Source organism: Perca flavescens, chromosome 16 (assembly GCF_004354835.1).
Source record: "Perca flavescens isolate YP-PL-M2 chromosome 16, PFLA_1.0, whole genome shotgun sequence".
Classification (NCBI taxonomy): Eukaryota; Metazoa; Chordata; class Actinopteri; order Perciformes; family Percidae; genus Perca; species Perca flavescens.
The window spans coordinates 21,963,986-21,984,410 of NC_041346.1; the positions used below are offsets into that span (position 1 = coordinate 21,963,986).

The window sequence follows — 20,425 nt, forward strand, 5'->3', positions numbered from 1 at the left end:
GAAGCTGTAGGGGGAGCTCTATAGAGAAACCTGCGAGCAAACAGCGGAAAAAACCCATAAAGTTATCCTACAACTGATTTTGATACTGTACTGTATGGATGGTAGCTACAGGACGTTCTTTGAATTCATAAGATTTATAGTGTTAGGAACAGATCATTTGGCCAGAGACTTGAGACTTGACTTGGACTCGTGGCAAAAGACTTGAGACTCGACTTGAACTTGCCCCTCAAAGACTTGAGACTTGACTTGGACTTGAGCTCAAAGACTTGAGACTCAACTTGGACTTCCAAAAAATGACTTGTGAACATCTCTGCCACACTGTAGAGAAAAAGTGTTGAATGTTTTAATGTTAAAATTCAAGATAATGAAAGACAAAGAGTGTTTTATGTCTCTTTTTGCTCAGACACTGTGTGATTGAGTCTTGATGATATTCTTGTGATCTACAGGGCCAGTGTGCTCATGATAACATTCAGTTTTCTTAACTTTAGTGGCAATATTTTATAGTACAGGCAGTGATTTATTTTTGACAGTGAGTGAAAGAAATATGAAACCTAATATTTAAATACAACATCCCCATTGCTTGAAGGTATTTATTTGTGTAATTTAACTTATCTGATTTCAAAGGCAAAAATAACCATTCTGTTGGAACAGGCACATTATGATCTGATGATGCATCAGAACTACTCAGCTCAGATCTTAATTATTATTATTATTTTATTATTATTATTATTATTATTATTATGTTATTGTAATGTGGACTGGCCATCTTTCCTGGAGCTCTGAGGAGTCATACTCTCCTTTTAAAACCACATGAGAAGACAAAGTATTTAATCTCTCTCTCACACACACACACACACACACACACACACACACACACACACACACACAATGACATACCTTATTATTTCTTCCAAACGTCACCCTGAATTAGACTATTACATTTCAATTTGAGCTTTTTTAATTTTACTTTTTTTAAATGTTTAATTATTATCAATACCTTTTAAATAAGACAGATTTTAGCTAAATGCTGATGTCAGAATGCAACTTGCTCACAATGACAATGCTAACACACTGCTGTTTATCAGGTTTAGTGTTTACTATGTTCACCATTTTAGTTTAGCTTGTTAGCATGCTAGCATGTTAGCATTTGATAATTAGCACTAAACACAAAGTACAGCTGAGGCTGATGGGAATGTCATTATCTTTGCAGGTATTTGATCATAAATTGAAGTTTTGGACAAAACAAAATTTTGATCTGATGATGTGTTAGATAAAAAGGTCAGAGGATTACCAACATTATTACAAGTAATCTAAAGGGGAACATGAATGTCTGTACAAAATTCCATGGCAATCCATCCATAGTTGATGAGATTTTTCAGTCTGGACCAAAGTGCTGGACCGGCTGACAGTGTAATATTTGCATCTGTAGAGCTAAAACGGTTAATTAAAATACAAATCAAATTGTGGGAGAAACAAAAACTGCAAATGGCAAAGCAGAAGAACTGCGATAATATTAATAAAAGAAGACAGTAAATGAAACACCAAAAAGCATAATAATGTTTTTTAATAATTTTGCAAATCCTCTTAAAAAGAATCAAAGTAACTCATTGCTTGCCAGCATGAAATTATTAAATCACACATTCAAATATGTTTCTACCACTTTTTTACCAATTAAGAAGAGTCACCAAGAAATAAATACTACTGGCTGATTAGTAATGGTGAAAACAATGGAAAAGATGACCCGCACACGTCACACACTCACATACGTCACACACTAACACACGTCACACACTCACACACTCACATAAACTGCCTTGGGCCTTTACTACTTCAAAGACTGAAGAAGGGGAAGAAACATTTGGTAATCTCTTAAATACACCCACTTCTTTTTCTCCTCCCTTCTCCCTCTATTCTTCAATGAGTGCTATTCTTCTCTGCTCAGACCAGGAGGCTCTTGGACTCATTGCTCAACTATGCAGTAGAGAGGAGGATTAGCTCAAGCTGAGCACCGAAGCAAGGATTTGGCGTTTGGCCATTTATCCATCACCTGGCGGACTGAGAGAGACACGACCATACTCTTTGTCTCTTTTCACCTAAATCTCCACTTCACTCCCTTGTTATTCTCCCTCTCCCTCTCCCTTTCTCCTTCTACCCCATCTTTCCACTCTCTCTCTCTCAACCATGACCCTTTTATCAGAGGACCAGTCAGCGAGGCCCCAACCCTGCCGGCTACCGGAGCCTGGCAAACACATCAGCACTTCTTTGTACCCAACAGACTGCATTGGCTCCAAAGAGTACTACATGGAAAGTGAGGAGTGTGTGTTCGGAGCCGTAGAGCCCCCAAGGCGCTCAAGGGGTCGCCTCATCCTCCACAGCATGGTCATGTTTGGAAGGGAATTCTGCTACGCTGTGGAGGCAGCATTCGTCACACCGGTACTTCTCAGCGTGGGCCTGCCCCGCAGCCTGTACAGCTTGGTGTGGCTGATCAGTCCCATTCTGGGCTTCCTGCTCCAGCCCATCATCGGCTCGGCCAGCGACTACTGCCGCTCGCCGTGGGGCCGGCGGAGGCCTTACATCCTGGTCCTGGGCATCCTCATGCTGATTGGAATCACCCTGTTCCTGAACGGGGATGCTGTCGTCTCAGGTAAGGGATGGGCGGGAGGATTTAGAAAGAGAAACAGACAGTAAGAGGGGGAGGTACAGGTATATTTTTAGTCTCATCATATCAGAAAGTGAGTTCTTGTTTTTTGGGGCTGACTGTGCCTTTGATTCAGAGGGAATAAAAGAGAATGGAAAATCAGTTCATTTTATCAGCGAAACAGAAACACTGTTGAAACCTTGATCTCATTCAAGTGTATACTTATGCTTGAAAATATGCAGAATAATGACTTATCTCGAAAAACTCAACAAATGCAAGTCATACATATAAAGTTTTATGATCTAATTAGATTATTATTATTTTATAATATTTTGGTTTCTCTCTCTTTCTCAAAGCTTTCTCTTATCTCTTAGACTTTTACAGACTCAGGCTTCCAACTGTATCAGTATCTTCTCGCTCATTTTGGAAAAAGTCACACATCCATCAAGATTTTATTTTCCTTGTTAAATGTGTGAGCACAAGGTCCTGAAAGGCTTTTATGCTCACACGTTTAGCTTGTGACTGAAGGTAAATGTGTGACTTGTTCGGGTGGTCCTGAGCCGATGCCTGATTGAACAGACTTATGATGAGGCATGACCATAGGGCATGACTCAAAATGTCACTACACCTTTAGTTTGAAGACGTAAAACAAGTGATAACATTTAGACAATTTGGACTCAGAGGCATAAGGTAGTTATGAAGGGCCCCAGCGCATGCTATTATGAGTGGCCCTTTGATGTTTGAAAGGCATGACTGTTCGCTCGGCTTGGAGATATGCTCAGCTTGTCAGTCTTGACAAATTTTTGCACCTAAACTAGCTACCGTATATTGTATCATCTCGTCACATGATCAAACAGAGACTTGACTTTGGACAGTGTCACGCTACATGCCACTTAGCAACGATCATTGCATATCTGTATATGACAAAAATACCAAAAGAAATAAGACATTATTGAGTAATATCATAGTCTTTTTTAAGTTTATGTAGAATAAGCATTTACTTTTGCTATTGCTACTGACTATCTTATATACAAAAATAAAACCATGCGTTTGCCTCCTCAAGGGAATATATATGGCATCGTTATTAAGTTACCGTGAGTTCTTCTTTGAACATAGGCCTATGTCCTAGGTGGCAATATGAATCACTTTTGCAAGGGCCCATTCTCAGCCCAACACATATTTGTCTCTATGCCCCCCCCCACACACACACACACACACACACAGTCTACGGGCCCCTGCCTGCCCTGTCTATATTAACGCCCCTGCCCGGACTGTCTCCTGAGTATCCGGCAGGCAGCATCACGAGAAGTTCTCCCTGACAAAAGAATCTGTGACCTTTTCTGAGACGAGCCACATGAACGTATTCATTGCTGAGAGTTACAGTGCTGCTGTATTGTTCCCCACCATACAGGATCACTGTGGGGTTAAGTGCATAAATATTCACTGATGAATTCCCCCCATTCTAATTTTCACAGTTGGCCCTGGAAACTTTTAATGATGGAGCTTGAAATATGTCATTCTCAACAATACCACAATCATATATTTTGATTGGATGATTGGACATTGAACAAATAGTACAAAAAGGTTTTTAGCAAATATCCAACACTGTAAAGTTTAAAGGGCTGTTGGGTACACTAGGTTGAGAGATCTCTATTTATAATGAAACGGTTACAATTATACAAGAGAAATAGCAATGCAATGTGTATTTATACTAGCTGTGGTTCGAAGTGTAGGATCCTTGTTTCAAATCTGGGGCTTAGGTCAAAAACAAAATCTAAATCAGCTTGTTTGAAATAATTTTTTTCTTTGTTGAATGCTGTGATTGTGGATTGAGTTTCTGTTAAAACAAGCCCTGGGCTTTGTTATAATCATTATACGGACTATAAAGTATTTCTTTCTTCCGATGCACACTGGATAAGCTGATTATCCTTCCACGTTTCTCAGGGTTGTAGTGAATGCCACAGGAATCTTTTTGTTTAATAGCTACAGAAAAGTCAGTACAGTGAAATATTCTGTAAATCTAACTCCATGACATTTCTTTTTGCAACAGTACAAGTTTTTTCAACAGACTTTTATATTGTTCTTGCCTTACTGAACACATTCAATATCTTTTACTTAAATCACAAAAAAATCCACAATCGATTTGCACGTGTTTTTTGCCCGGATAAATATTTCTTAGCATCCTTCATTCCTTTTGATGAGTACACAGAAGAAGACTGGGCTTTATGATCAAACAGCCAGGTTTTAAAATATAATTGTTAACTGTCCAACATAGTTTTTCTTGTTTTTTCTGACAAGCTCTAAGTGCCTCTCAATGTGCTAGCTGCCATTCTTTTAACTGTGACGTGTATCTCTACTTGCCAAATTAAACATGCAAATTTGACACCTCAAGTTCAGTCAAAAAATAATGTAAGGATGTGGCGGTATCATTATATTGTTATTTACACGCAGTGCTTAAATGAGTGATGAGATGTTTTTGTTCCGTTTTGCAGCAATAGTCAGCAACAGGTCATTGAAGAGTACATGGGCCATAGTGGTGGTGATGTTCGGAGTCGTGCTGTTTGACTTTGCTGCAGACTTCATCGACGGGCCCATCAAGGCCTACCTGTTTGATGTGTGTTCACATCGAGACAAGGAAAGAGGTCTGCACTACCATGCTCTACTCACAGGTGTGTAATACAGACAAGCACATAAACACACACACACACACACACACACACACACACACACACACACACACACACACACACACACACACACACACACACTGTTGTGCTTACTTCAATACTCATCTTCTCCTCGCTGCCTGTTTCCAACAGGCATCTTGATGGATTTGTTTGATGAGAGATTCTTTTTTTTTTTTATTTGTACAAAAGCCAGAGTGTAGATTTAATTGACAAGATTTAAAACATACACAATTGTCGAGGATTAAAATACTATTGTGGTCTGGACTGATTCTTGGCCAGGCACAGGGACTTTCTTTTGCTGGTTGCCTGGTACATGGTGAAGACAAGACACCAGGAAGTTTGAGTGGTTTGAGTGTAACTTCTGTGGTGGTGTCCAAAATCAGTCTCTATTTAAGATATAGTGCACCATATTTACTGTCTGCCATTTTATTTAAGTGTCCAAATTAAATAAGTATGTAAATGTATCCACGCTATGATACCCTCAACAATCGCATAATGGAAGTTACTACTACTCTCTGCTAACAATCCCACAATGCAATGCTCTGCATTTCATAGATGAGAAAATTACTGTTGTGCAACTCTACACCTGGCAGCAGTGATGCAAAATGTAGTAGTAAGTGTCTGAAATCTCAATTTACTGCTTACTAGTGAGGGAGTGTTGTTTTAATATGTAGTAATAAATACTGATGAACATGAGCCAGGTATTTCTCTCATTTTCCACACTTTGCTAATTGTTTTACTAATTTGTCATTTAAATCTTGCCGGTACAATGTCCCCATATGAAAGATATCCTTTTCTTGCTAAGGATAACCAAATACTTCCTTTTATAATTAGTCTCTCAGGGAATTACAGAGCATTTTGGCTCACTCTTTCATGTGGAACTTCTTTTACTCTGAGGAATCTTTGAGTTTTTGAACATGAGTTCGTGTGACATCTCAGATGGGTTTTGGGTGCCTTTCCAAAACTTTAAATTATGTGTTCCTTAGCCACATTTATACAGACATGCTTATGACTGGATTCACTACTTGTGCTGTCAGATACAGATGAAAAGTTCAGACGTAGCCAAGTGTCTCAGGGTCGTACTATGAAAAGAAATGTGAGACTCTTTGCCAACAAAATGAAGATAGATTGATGTCAGCCAACACATCAGTTTGGTTTGACTCCTCATCTGGAGTTGGAGATTTCCATTAACTAATCTTTTTCTCTGAAGGGAGAATCAAGAGTAAATGCTAAATGCATTTTTCACATCCTGGACACACGTTTTTCTTAGAGAGAACTTATGAACCTATGGACACATTCAGAAGCGAGTCAATACTATCTATCTCTTTAGTTTGGTTGAGTTAACAATGCTAGGTTAAGGCTACACCATTAAAGATTGCACTCAGCTGTCAGCAGGCACCAGGTGGTGTAAGCATGCTAGTCAGGCAGTAATCCAGCCCTGAGCTAGTCATGTGCTGCAGTCATGGGTCTGGGCTGAGAGACACAGCAGCCAGGCACATGACTATTTAGACCCTCCTGCCACTGCTGGTATTTGAGGTTTGAAGAGGAGGGAGCACACATTGTTTTGTGTTTCTCTGTGATTCATGTGGCTTTTGTGGGAGCTTTTCTAATCACATACTCTGAATCTGTGAACGTGAAAAGACCACGAGTCATTACGAATGAGTCATTTTCTACAGCAACAGGTAAAGAAAGCTGGATACAAAAACAGCTGGAGCAATATCTTTTAAGTCATATTTATCTGTGTGGCTCCATGGAAGGCAATGATGGTCTCTCAGTTGGTCGATCAATCGGTCTACCACTTTGGTTCACACTGAAATATCTGAACAACTGGATAGAAAGAGTCACTTTCTTCAAATCCCAAAGCATATGGTTTGATGAAAAGTTTAGTTTTTTCTGTAAAAGAATGCTTTTCATTTGAGGCCAGAAAGAAAATTGTGAATAGTCTAGCTACATCAGACTATGGTGATGTGATTTACATGCATACATCTTCATCCCTACTGAAAAAAAGATTCTGTATATCCCGCTGCATTACGCTTTGTAACAAAAGCAGGCTCACGCACTCAACATTTACCAATTACTTCAACCGATTAATCGATTATCAATATAGTTGGCGTTTAATTTAACAGTTGACAACAGCTACCTGATAGTCTGTTTACATCAAAACCAAATTGCACCATGCTGATATTAAATCTTGCTTTCAATCTCTCTGTTATATTTTTGAGACCGTCCACAGTTGCCTACAGTCATATCTCTGATTAGCTCTGGTGCACTGTGCTGCAATAAGACATTCAAAGTTATTGCAGGGGCAGAAAGGTACACACTTGAGGTGATTAATAACAGAAAGAAAAGGATCTTCAATCAGAATAAAGTGATTGATGCAGTACACAGACAGCAAGGTTCCAGCCATGTCAACACAATTGAAGTGTGACTCCTGAATGGGTTATTACTTTACCTGCCAGTTCCTTTAATGTATAAAAATAGCCTTCATTTCAGGTGCAAACAGTAGAAGATTTTATATCTGCTCTGTGGGCCGCAGTTAGTCAGTCAATCAGACAATCAGTCAACCAACCAACCAACCAACCAAGTACATTCTTTTAGGGTTTTTTTATGTGTAGGTTTAAACATATTAACATAACGATTGCGTGTGTATCATAATGTAGGCATGCGATCACATTTAAGGGAAGCATCAGTCAACAAAACTGCTTCAATTTTATACTAAGTGCATAAATGTCTTCCTAGGGGCAAGATTAAAGAAATTCCATCTCACAAAAACAAAAATGATCTTTGCTTCTAGATCTTCTGTGCTGTATGTGCTGATAAACAGGCTGTTCACTAACTCTGTACAGGCAACCCACATGTAAAAATTGGTACGTATTTAATGAGTTTTTTTCTGTCTATTCGGTCTCTCATCTTTCCTGAAGCTGTCAGCATATCAATTTCCTTTTACAGTAAAAAGGGGAGGCTGTGCTGTACATGAAAGCCAGTGAGATCATGAGCAGAGAGAGCAGAGAATGTTGATTTGTGCTCCACGCAGGGATCTTAATTTCCTGCAGAAAATAAATAAACTGTGGATCAATATAAAAACTTTTTTTATACTTATTTACCCAGTGGTGTGTACCAGTGAAAATGAGAGTATGACATAATTATTTTTGCTTTTGTCATACAGTATGTCCAGTACTGGGTCATTTAAATGATAGCTGCTACAAAAGTAAAAGCTGAAAGTAACAACACTTTAACCACAGGTATGAGAGGACAGATAATAGCTGATTCCATTTGGTTAAACATGAGTTATTTATTTTTTATGCATGCACAACCTAAACTATTACCAAACTTCAATGCTAGACACACACTGAAATACAACAGCACACGTGTCATTTAAAAAGGGGAGCTCCACACTAAATGATTTTTCCCCAAACACATAATCACATAGATTACTACATCTTGTTGGCATACTGTTTTAATACATATATTTTTCCAACAATACACGTTTCTACAATATATGTAATATCTCACCGCTCTTATAGGATTGTTCGCAGCAGGCAGCTGTTCCAACAAAAAAGCTTTAAAAAAGCTCTACCAAAAAGAATTAAAAGCTCTAAAAAATTTTCTTAAAGCTTTAAAAATGTTCTTTTAATACATCCATGCTAAAAACCCTCTACACTCTGAATTAACTTTGCTAACAAGTTTGTCATATTTAAAACTTAAGCACCCACACAAAAACTGTCAAAAGGAGATCAATGTGCTGGAATAGGAAGGTTCTAGTAGAATTTGAGGGTGTACAGTACTTAATCTTTTTAAAACAAACTGCACTTCTCTGTCTACTGTGTTTTAAGCTTTGCTGCTGTGTATTCCAGGTCTGGGCGGAGCGTGCGGCTACCTGGTAGGGGCTATGGACTGGGGTCACTCTATACTGGGCCAGCTGCTGGGCTCTGAATACCAAGTCATCTACTTCTTCTCAGCATTGACCTGGGGCATCTTCCTCACCATGCACCTCTTCAGTATACCAGAGCAACCTCTGAGCAAGGACCCACATGCCTCCGATCCCTCACCTCCCAATGTCCTCCGCCTACTGGGCTCCCACAGCAATGGTTACGGAGCTCTGGCTAAAGAGCCCGTCTCAAATGTAGGTCCTGCATCCATCCCAGACCCCAGGCCTAGGTCTTTCTCTGCTCTGGGGGAGGCCAACTCAGTGACCTCCAGTGCCAAGCAGCCGAACAAGGAGGTATGTCATGTGCAGGATCAATTGTCTCGAGGATGCACATTTATATGCACGTGGTAAAATAATGTGGAATACAGATTTTATCCATTCATGCTCATGATCACAGTGGAGAATTAGCTCAGAGAAAATGGAGAATATACAGTTGCCTTTATTAAAAGATATAAGCACAGTGACAATATGGTGTGTGTGTGTGTGTGTGTGTGTGTGTGTGTGTGTGTGTGTGTGTGTGTGTGTGTGTGTGTGTGTGTGTGTGTGTGTGTGTGTGTGTGTGTGTGTGTGTGTGTGTGTGTGTGTCTATATGTATTCTCACATAATGTAAAAAATTATCTGAGCAAAAAAGGAACAAGCTTTGAGTGGTATGGCAGGCATGTTGCAGCTCCTGAAGGAGATGAGCATGATGATAATCTTTGATATGTTCATGCTGAATTACAGGGAAATGTGTAAAAAATGCACAGTGCAGCGGGGACTATTTTCATTTGATCTCATGGTGCAGCCATAAAAGTCACGACAAACAGGGACTTAAAGCAAGCAGATATTGTCAGTGTTTCTAGCCTCAAGGTCCAAATGTTCCCTTCGACATCCAGCCAGGGTTCCCACACTGACGCCAGCCATCCACCCTTTCAGTATATTTCCATCCATCTACTCTGGTAAATACAAACCAATGATCTCCCTGTTGTGAGAAGACAGTGCTAGCTATTGAGTTATGCTTCAAATTTACTATTTTATATATATATACATAATAGTAAATTTGAAGAACATATATATAACTGCAGCTTAACGTTTAGCAACAAGAGGCTTAAAACCAACATGAAATGCACTGTAATAGCAGTTACAGTAGTACAGTAGTCTTTCTAAATACAACCTGTATGGTTAATAATGATATGTTAAGACAATTTGACTAATGATTGGAAATCATTAGTACATGGGTCTGAAATTGAAAAATGATGAAATTTTTTTTTTATTGATTATGAAGTATTATTTGAATGTCTTAATTAATTATGGACTAGCTTTGGTTTGTCTGACGGAGGAGCTCCCTGTTTAAAAACAAGGGGTAGAAACCATACGTTTTTTGGAAAATATATTTTTTTTAAGTTTAACACATTGGGTGAAGATTACTCCATGTGTTCTCGCTCCATCACTTGGCCAATCCTTTACAGGAATATTAATAATGTAATAGTCCTGAAGGTGTTCAGGTTCAAATGGTTAAAAACAGTAGGACGCCACACTCGGCAGAGGACTCACTTCAAACAACCCTGTGAAGACGATGTACAGTAGTGTGAATATGTCATGTGCAACATAAAATGTCAATTCCATGTGATACCATTTTCTACATTATGGATTGAGAAAGTTTTATTGTTTTGATGAATTATTTTTTGAAACTCTGAACATCTGTCCCAGCTCAGTTTCTGTTGATGGAAAAAAAGAAAAAAAGGATTCGTCAGAAGAGTTTGTATCATCTTCTTAAAAATCACTTTTATGGCCTCGTGAAGATGTTTGATTCATAATCTCTGCTATGCCTTGATAGTCCTCATCTAAGATCTATTTGCCGTGATTGTCTATTCTTTCTTTTGTTTTGCAGAGCACATTAGTGAATACCGTGTGTATCTGATCAGATCATTTAATGCCTTTGAAGTGTTCTTCATAATCATAATATTTCTATGATTGTTTGTCTTTTATCATCTCCTGTCTCTAACCCTTGAGCAGAGTTAACGTCACCATGTGATCTTTATGTTAAATCCCTTCATTTATTCTACTGAAGGTCTTTATGCTGCAGACGTCTTCTTTTAATTGTTGAAGCTTTTGAACTGTTGCTGAAGCACCACTAGCAATGAGGAGAGTAATGAGTGCTCTGACAGAAAACTCTGTTTTATCATTCAAATTCTTTTATAAATCCTGTCAGTGTTGTAGCTGTTGGCGCTGATGTGTGTGATGTTTGTGTGTGTCTGCAGGCCCAGAAGAGGATGACGTTCAGGTCGATGATGAAAGCTATCATCAACATGCCAAACCACTACCGCTACCTGTGTGTCAGTCACCTGCTGGGATGGACGGCTTTCCTCTGCAACATGCTCTTCTTCACAGATTTTATGGGACAGGTAATGATTTCAGTGTGTCTGCATGTGAAAGCCATATAAATTTTGCTAATGTTACCAATCAGTGTAACAGATTTCAACTGAATTGCAGCGATTGGGGCCGATAGCTTGCTGACATCACTTCTAACTTTCATAATGATTTCTATTTTGATTATTAATTAATAGGTTGATTAATTTTTCAGACAGAAATACTAAATATTAGCTTGTTCCAGCTTCTCAAATGTATGGATTTGCTGCTTTTCTGTATTTTATAGATTTGTAAAGTGAATAATGCAGATACAGATTCATATTTATCATACAGATGAGCACTTTATCAATCTTCTCACCAAATTCTTGGCAAAAATAATTAATTAATCTGTTTTATGTCAATGTAAACTGGATATTTTTGGGATTTCTTTTGACTGTTGGTCAGAATTTCAATTTAAATACGCCACTTTGGGGGCTTTTTTTTTTTTTTTTTTTTTTTTACTATTTTCTGTCAATTTATAGAACAGTCAAAAATACTTGTTGAGTAATAGCAATAACACTAGTGGAGAAGGACAACAAGCTGCAATATGGTTTTACGTTCAAGCTCCATTAATCCCTGTTTGTGTGGGGGGCATGTAATCTCCTCCTGACACGTGTCATAATGATAAATGCTTTACAGTTGCACAGTATGCATGCTGATCAAAGGATGCACCTCACAGCAGGACGCAGTACTCAGCGCCACGGTTCATTAACACCCGATACACCAGCATGTAATCTAAAACTGCAGGCTTTGTTAGCCACAATGAGAAGTGTACAGTCAGTTGCTTCCTGTGTTAAAAAGAAAAGCATGTATTAACAAGGGGGATATTTTAACGATCATTTTCAAATTATTTCTCTCTGCAGATTGTGTACAATGGAAATCCTTATGCAGACCATAACTCCACAGCATACACCACATATGAGAGAGGAGTAGAAGTGGGCTGCTGGGGACTGTGTATTAATGCTGCGTCCTCTGCTCTATACTCTTGTAAGTAACAGAAAATTGTGGGTTTATTTCACAAGGTTGACAAGGTTGTGCAGGGAAACGGATAGCAGTCAGCAATTACCGCCTCCTATTCTGTTTTGTGTTGGGATTACAGGCTGGAGTTGGCTGCAGTCACAGTTGGCTGCACAAATGAAACATGTTTTACCAGAGGTATATTCAGCTGACTGTTTCATTCAAATCCAAAAGTAGAAATAATGTAAAAATAACAATGAAATGTGAAAGGGAGAGAAATAATGTGCTAAATGCAAAGGAAAGGTCAGCCAAATAATGTATCACTTTGCCTCCGAATGTGAAATTGGCTCTATTTATAGTCTGGATGCTGAGATTTTTTTTTTACTTTGATGCTCTGAAACGAAAGATGTCCAATCAAATGTCCAGTCAACTGTAGCAAATCTAATGCATTCTGTTTATCACAACATCTTAACCATAAAAAACAAAGCAGTTGTGAAGTAATCCAAATTTCACGGTGGTTTGCTGTGATTCTCAAGTAAAACAAATTTTCTCTGTGACGATGTATGATGTGTGTGTTTGTGTGTTTTAAGATGTGCAGCGTTTTCTCCTCCCATACATCGGCCTGAAGGGATTATACTTTGTGGGCTACTTTGTATTCGGCATGGGTACCAGCCTGATTGGCCTCTTCCCCAACATCATCGCCACGCTCATCCTCTGCACCGTGTTCGGCGTAATGTCCAGCACGCTCTACACCATCCCATATAACCTGATAGCGGAGTATCAGCGGAAGGAGGAGGTACTGGGCTGACAAGAGAAACTTTTTTCAGGGTTGAGATGTTTCATATAGGCCTACTGCTTTAGTAAAAAATATTTTCTCACCTGAGACCATTGTCGAATCATATGCAGGACGCAAAAAACAAAAATTACTGTTGCACTAGTCTGGACATCTTGCCGTGCCAACGTTGCAATAAAGGTTTCCTAAATGCCATATATTTGCTGTCAGCTTACTAATTGATTTGTTTAAACGGCGAAGTGGAGTGGCCTCCTTCACCTGTTTGGAGCTGGCTGGTGAATGTGACGCACGTAGGCCTTGCTGCATACACCGTGACCCTTTTTGTGGATCTACTGATCGCTGTGGATTTTTTTTTTCGTGTCATCGGAAAAACGTCATCATTCACGTCACTTCCTGTGGGAATCAGAGGTGGGAAACCAAGGGGGTAAGCTTCGCTTCAGAACTCGAACCTTCTATGGCGCCATTTTGATGCTACAAAGCGATCACCTCCCGTTAGCATTCCATTGACTGCCATTCATTTTGACGTCACTTGACAGTAAATAACTTCACATCTGAAGCGTTTAAAGACTCTATTTGTCCATTGTTTATTTCTAAAGAAACACGACAATGTATAAAAGGCTCCATTACCTTGTACCTCACATTATGGCTCCGTAGCAGATGTTTTTGTAAAAATAGGCTAACGATTGTGTCACATAGTAGAGGAATTACCATATAGTACAGGAGAAGCTCGCAGGCAGTTTGGACTTACATGAGCTGTTTAGGTTTAATTACTAATGTTAACTAGCATTTTAGTTAGCAATAATTAGCCTGTGCCCATGTTGTCTCCTTACATATACCTACGCTCTCCGTCTCTGTAAGATTGGGAATGATTGAGATTTCTCTTGGCACAGCTACCAGAACACTTACAACTTTCAGACACGTTGCTCACGTTACATTTATGTTGTCTCTCTCAGTTGGAGGCTGCGCAGTAACCCTAGCGATCACCGGAAAAGTGCTTCTAATAGCCTTCACTGGTCTCCGTCCAGAGCAACGGGATCTGTTGGTCCGTTCTTATATACTGTCTATGTGGGAAACTCGGGCTAGATTTTAGGCTTGTTCAAGATGAGCCAGATCTGCGCAGAATCGATCACCGGCGATCGCCGCCCAATGCATGCCGGTTAGATTTGTGTCCGACTGCTTGATCCCGAATTGCTCTGACGTCATGCACACGTGGGCAACGATAACCTCACGAGATCAAGGCGGCCGCATGTTCTGAGATGCAGGCAGCACAGTTGTTGCAAGACCCCAGGACCCAGGCGGACCCAGGCGGACCCAGGGCATGCTGGGAAATGCCAGCCTCTCAACTGATCTAACAGCTGATTGGTTCAGAATCGACTCAACATGATGACGTTTTATATAAACTTTTTATTGATTTTGAATTGGAGGGATTTGAATTGCTATTTATCAGATTTAAAGGCAATTCTGTACAAACCACATGTTGTTTGGCTGATAGCTATGTTTACAAGTCAGAGAGACTAAATCTTTTCAGATTACGGATCATCTACAGTGTGTTGTTAATTAAAATCAGCAACAGATCGCATGTAGAGCATTTTGACAGCTACTCTGTCATAATAAAAACAGCTGGAGACTGTGTAGGCCTACAAGCTGATATATGGGTCTGATAACATTTTATTAAATCGGAATCGGACCACAGTGTTTCTGTGACTTCCTGTTCAGCCTGAAGGCTGCTGGAATCGGCTGGAAACTGTCCGACTTGACAGCGGATTTTTGTCACCGCCCCCGGCTGCTCCCACCTGCTCTTGTCCGCTTTACAGGCGAGGCGCAGGTCATCTCGAACGAGCCTAATCTCAAAGGAGGGAAAACAAAAGACAGGAAGTAAAACAAGACATAACATGGAGAAACAGGGAGACTACAAAATAAAACAGGAAACAAATCAAGAAACAAACAAGGAAAAACACAGAAGACAGAAAACATGAGAAGTGAAACAACATGGATAAACAGGAAAAACCTACAACAGAAACCCACAATCGTGACATAAACATATTATTTGTAAATCTTTACAATCATTCCCTGAAAGAATCAAGCAGGCCTGCCTTGTTGGACGATCCACATTTTCTTCAAAACTTCATATATTCCCTTAGGGGGTGGCTTAAAAATCGATTGTTAATTTTTTCAACATTTGATTTGGCATTGCCATTTTTTATGTGCCTTGGCATTTAATACCTCGAGTGAGCTGGTGATGAAATTCAACTTCAAATAAATGAGGCACTCAGGAGAGCTTTAGTCTTCAGAAGGAAATACACATAATAACAGAAACATATATATGATGTGGTCTCTTGATATTTCCCAGAACTGAATCTTTTTACCCAACTATTGACTATTTCCTGCCTGGGACATTTCCAGTAATACAAAAATTGATGACATAAAATATTGCTCTCCTTTTCCTCCTCCTCCAGGAACTACTGAAGCTGCGAGGAAGCATTGGAAGTCAGCGAGGCTGTGGGGTGGACTGTGCAGCCCTCACCTGCATGGTCCAGCTGGCTCAGATCATTGTGGGCCTGGGTCTCGGCACTCTGGTCTACATGGCGGGTAGTGTAATAGTGGTGGTCATCTCGGCCTCGACCATGTCTCTGTTCGGCTGCATCTTCATCACCCTTTTCATCAGAAATGTGGACTAATTCTGATTATATATGTGTTTAAATGTACTTTTTAATAAATACAGATTCTTTATTATATCATTACAATGTCTGTGATTCTTGAGATTCCATAAGTTTTTTTAGGTGACAGTTTACACCTTGACGTGGCACAGAAGTGGGTGTCTTGTTCAGTTATTTTCCTGCATGGTGTGGGGCAGGAGCCAAATAGTTAACATTAAAGAAATAGTTTGACATTTTGGAAAACATAATTATTTTCAATTTCTTTTTTACATTTGTATTTATTTATTTAATTTGTCACATGGAATCGTACCGGCTAAAATTCCAGTGAAATGTAATATAATCATGTAATATTTGTGGTCTTACCAAGAGGTAGATGAGAAGATTGATACCACTCTATGTCTTTGTGGTAGAAGTGTATGGATCCTTTACTTGAGTATCAATACTTTATTTACTTTATTCTAAGTATTTTGGAAGCAGAACTTGTACTTGTAACACAGTATTTATACACTGCTTTTACTGCTTTTATTTAGGTAAAGGACCTGAGTACTTCCAACACTGAAAATGAAAAATGTATTTTATATTAATATGCATATTCATAGATTTAGGATGTTTCAATAAGGGAGAAAGAGGGGATGCATTTAAATTAAAAAAATGTTTACCTAGCTTATCAAACTATTTTGGGAGGGACAAACATATCCGAAACAAATTGTCATTCAAAGCAGAGTATTTTAATACAGCTCCACATGTCTTCTTTTCTCCTCATTATTTCTCTGCTTCTACCTCCAGGGTTCGTAAAAGAGGCTCAGTTTTCAAAGCTTCTATTGTTTTTCTACTTACATAATATTTTTGACATTTACACAATACAGTTGCTGCGTCTGAAGCCACCAAAAGTATTTTTGACAACATTTCACAGGTTTTAGATGTGATCATCATGAATCTGCACTTTCAAATCTGTTTTGTATATGTCAAAGAAAACAGACAGTATTTTGTTGTGTCTGAATGTCTGTTTCCTAGACATTCAAAACACATCAAAGGCTCTTCTCCAGCACCCTGGGAGATCAGTGGAGAAATTAGCTTGTCTCTGGAGGAACACACACTTTGAATTTGAACATTTAATTAATTAATTTTACACTGACAGGATTTTACAGACTTCTCACATTCAGTGTAAAGTATGTCTTCTTTCTTTATAGCACAAGAGAAATGCGTGTGCCTTTTTTTTTTTTTTTTTTTGAAGAGCAGCAAAATAGAAAATCACAGACGCAAGTAACATGTGAGTCATATGACAGCTTCTGTTCTTTTCTCGCCTTTTTAATAATGCAGATCCGACTTTAACTTACAGCTTTCCTGATGGAGCAAATAACATAAATGCATAATACAAACAATCCCAAAAAATCTTTTAACTGTCACTGTGGCACTACGTGCTGTTTTGCGGCAGATCTCGCCCGTCATTGTACACAACAGCCCCGGGAGGATAAAACACCACAGCGGACTCCTCGGGCGCATTGGCGCGGACCTGGTGCCTTTGCTCGCCCATCGCTGGCTTTGTGGTGGCTGTGAACGGCCTTATAGTCGGAGAAGTTACCCGCCAGAAGAGTTTTTTAAGCGCTTTCCTGAACTCCCGCCTCATCAGGCAGTACAGAATGGGGTTCAGGCAGCTGTTGGAGTGCGCCAAGCACACGGACACGGGGAAGACGTACACCTGCGTGGTGTAGTACTCATAACTGAAATGAACCATATTGAGTTTGATGAGGATGCCCCAGGCTGTCAGCGCCTGGTTGGGCAGCCAGCAGAGGAAAAAGGATAAAACCACGATGGTGACAGACTTGGTGACCTTGGCGCGTCGTTTGGCGCTCGAGGTGTTGTTGTTTTTGGAGGTGATGGAGCGCAAAAGGAGCAGATAGCAGGCTGAGATGATGCCCAGCGGCAACATAAAACCCAGCAGCACTTTCTGAGAATGATACAGTCCCAGCCAAAACTGCGCCGTTCCGTTAGTTTCCGGGAATTTGACAAGACACAAGTCCTCACTGGAAACGGTCACCGTCGTGGAGAAAACTGCGTGCGGCAGAGCGGCGGAGACAGCGGCAAGCCAGATGAAAATGGTGATGTACCGCGCGGAGCAGCAGTGTGGCCGCCGCCGCCGCCTGCACTTGAGCGCAGAGGCGAGCGACCAGTACCTCGCCACGCTCATAGCAGTCAGGAAAAACACGCTGGCATACATGTTCATAGCCGTTACGTAGGAGACAATCTTGCACATCGCTTTGCCGAAAAGCCACGTAAAGTCCAGCGCGTTTTCCACCGCCCAGAACGGCAGAGTAAGGACGAACTGGAAGTCCGTCACCGCCAAACAAGTTACAAAAAGGTTGATGGAGGACTTTTTCCACACCTGTTTGGACTTCATCAGGTACAGCACCAGTAAATTCCCAACCAGACCCAGCGCGCAAACCAGCGAGTAAATGACAGAAATGATTATCCTCACAACAGCAGCGCCGTCTCCCACATAATCTGTTTTCTTGAAATCTGACAGGTGGAAGTCTACGTCGGAGCGGTTGGTCGTGTTAAAAATCCAGCTCAGGTTGAAGTTTGCAGCATAGACAATCCCTGCTGGGCCTTCGTAGTTAGTATCTCCAGACATTTTAACTTTAATCCCTAAGGATGTTTCTCTAAATCATGCGCATAGATCCAAATCCTTGGATTTCAGGTTCTTGCGCCAGTTTGCATGTTACTTAAATAAATATATACACAAACACTGTTTTCTGTGAATCGGAACAAAAACAAAATAACTGAAAAGTAGCTGTGTATCCCTGATACGTGACAGAGCTTGTCGTTAGGTTGCCGTGTTGCTCTGATATTTTTCTCTGTGCTTCTCAGCTCTCCAACTGAAAACGCGTCCTGACGCAGCAATCTGGCGCTATCCTTGGTTCTGATTAGATGGCATTTGAAAACCAAGAATCCAAAACGTAGAAAACGTATCTTCTTGAGTTGGGTATAAAAACAATTGTGAATTGTATTTGTTTTCATATGCAAACTTCTTGAATCGACTGTGGAATTACATTACAACCTTACTTTACGCATTGGAAATTTCTCTAACATCGATATAGATTTACCATCACCTTTTCTCTCTCTCTCTCTCTCTCTCTCTCACACACACACACACACACACACACACACACACACACTTCATACTGCATAAGTAATTATTTGTTTATACTTTATCTTGAACATGTAAAACAAAAACAAAAATCTTCAATGATGTACACAGAATACATGCTAGTAATGACAGAAGCTTTGAAACAAAAATGTAAAGTGTAGAGAATCTGTTATGAATATTATAAGGTAGTGGCTATGTCCCAGCTTCCTCTGGAGCCACAAAAGGCTTTGTACAACCTTTTGCACATGCATCAGCAGGTGAAATGCATGCTCAATAAGGTTTAAGATGGACTTGGCCAGTCTGAAACCTTCCACTTCAACCCTTGATGAAGCTGCTGAAAAAGCTCTGATTGATTTTCTCAGCTTTAAAATGGCTTGCTCCCATACAGCTCCTGGTCTTCATGTTGGTTAAACCTTTTTAAGTATAAATGCAGTCTGCACAGGCAAGGCTGCAAATCAAAACCATAGATAAAAAGAATATCTGAGCTGATACATGAGATGAGGCCCTCAAAGTGTAATTTCAACATTTGAAGGTTCATTTTCTAGAGTTTTTTTTCTATATTCATCATGCTCTATACTGTAGTTTCATTTGATAAGACCGGCAGGACATGAACTTCATCCATCCTGATTTGTTTGGTGCCTGATTCCTTTCTATTAGTGGTATTCTAATCTGGTTCAGGTGGAACTAATTCAAACAATTTTATATACTTTTGGGTAGTTAGATTTACTGTGTAACAATGCGTCATAATTAATATGCTCATTTTAGGTTTCTGTAACCTTTTAATCAACAAAGTCATTAGGAACTATCGGACTTATCTGTCAGATTAAAAAGTAAAAAATGACCCTCTGAAATATAGTGGAGTAGAAGTATAAAGAAGCATAAATTGGACCTTCAAATTGTGCTTTGTTACATTCCATCACTGATTCAGTGTTCAGTTCATGTTCAGTATTTTCAAAGTTGTGATAGGTGTTCTGCTGACCTCCAGTGTTGTTAATGAAAACTACAAAAACTGTACACACATTGATTCAATGCAACACACTTTTTATTGGGCTCTGTATTTTGCAATATTATACAACATTTGACAAATAGACAAATACATTCGCCTTTTATAATGTGCCATCAAGGAACAAAGACATGTATTTTTATGAAGAAGTTGGCCCCTGCTAGACCCGGAAAACAAACACACACGAACACACGAACACACACACACACACACACACACACACACA

The 20,425-nt window shown here is 39.7% G+C and overlaps 2 protein-coding genes across 2 annotated transcripts; one reads left to right on the forward strand and one right to left on the reverse strand.

Moving 5' to 3' along the window:
- The first annotated feature begins 1,948 nt into the window (after positions 1-1,948).
- slc45a2 (solute carrier family 45 member 2) lies at positions 1,949-16,069 on the forward strand. The gene is made up of 7 exons (XM_028602335.1): positions 1,949-2,644; positions 5,131-5,307; positions 9,180-9,547; positions 11,494-11,637; positions 12,505-12,628; positions 13,189-13,394; positions 15,848-16,069. The coding sequence occupies exons 1-7, from the start codon at positions 2,182-2,184 to the stop codon at positions 16,067-16,069; spliced, it is 1,704 nt and encodes a 567-aa protein (XP_028458136.1). The 5' UTR covers positions 1,949-2,181.
- A 1,393-nt stretch (positions 16,070-17,462) lies between these two features.
- Positions 17,463-18,680, reverse strand: rxfp3 (relaxin family peptide receptor 3). Its single transcript, XM_028602259.1, has one exon. It carries the CDS (start codon positions 18,678-18,680, stop codon positions 17,463-17,465), a length of 1,218 nt encoding a protein of 405 aa, XP_028458060.1.
- Between the last annotated feature and the right edge of the window lie 1,745 nt (positions 18,681-20,425).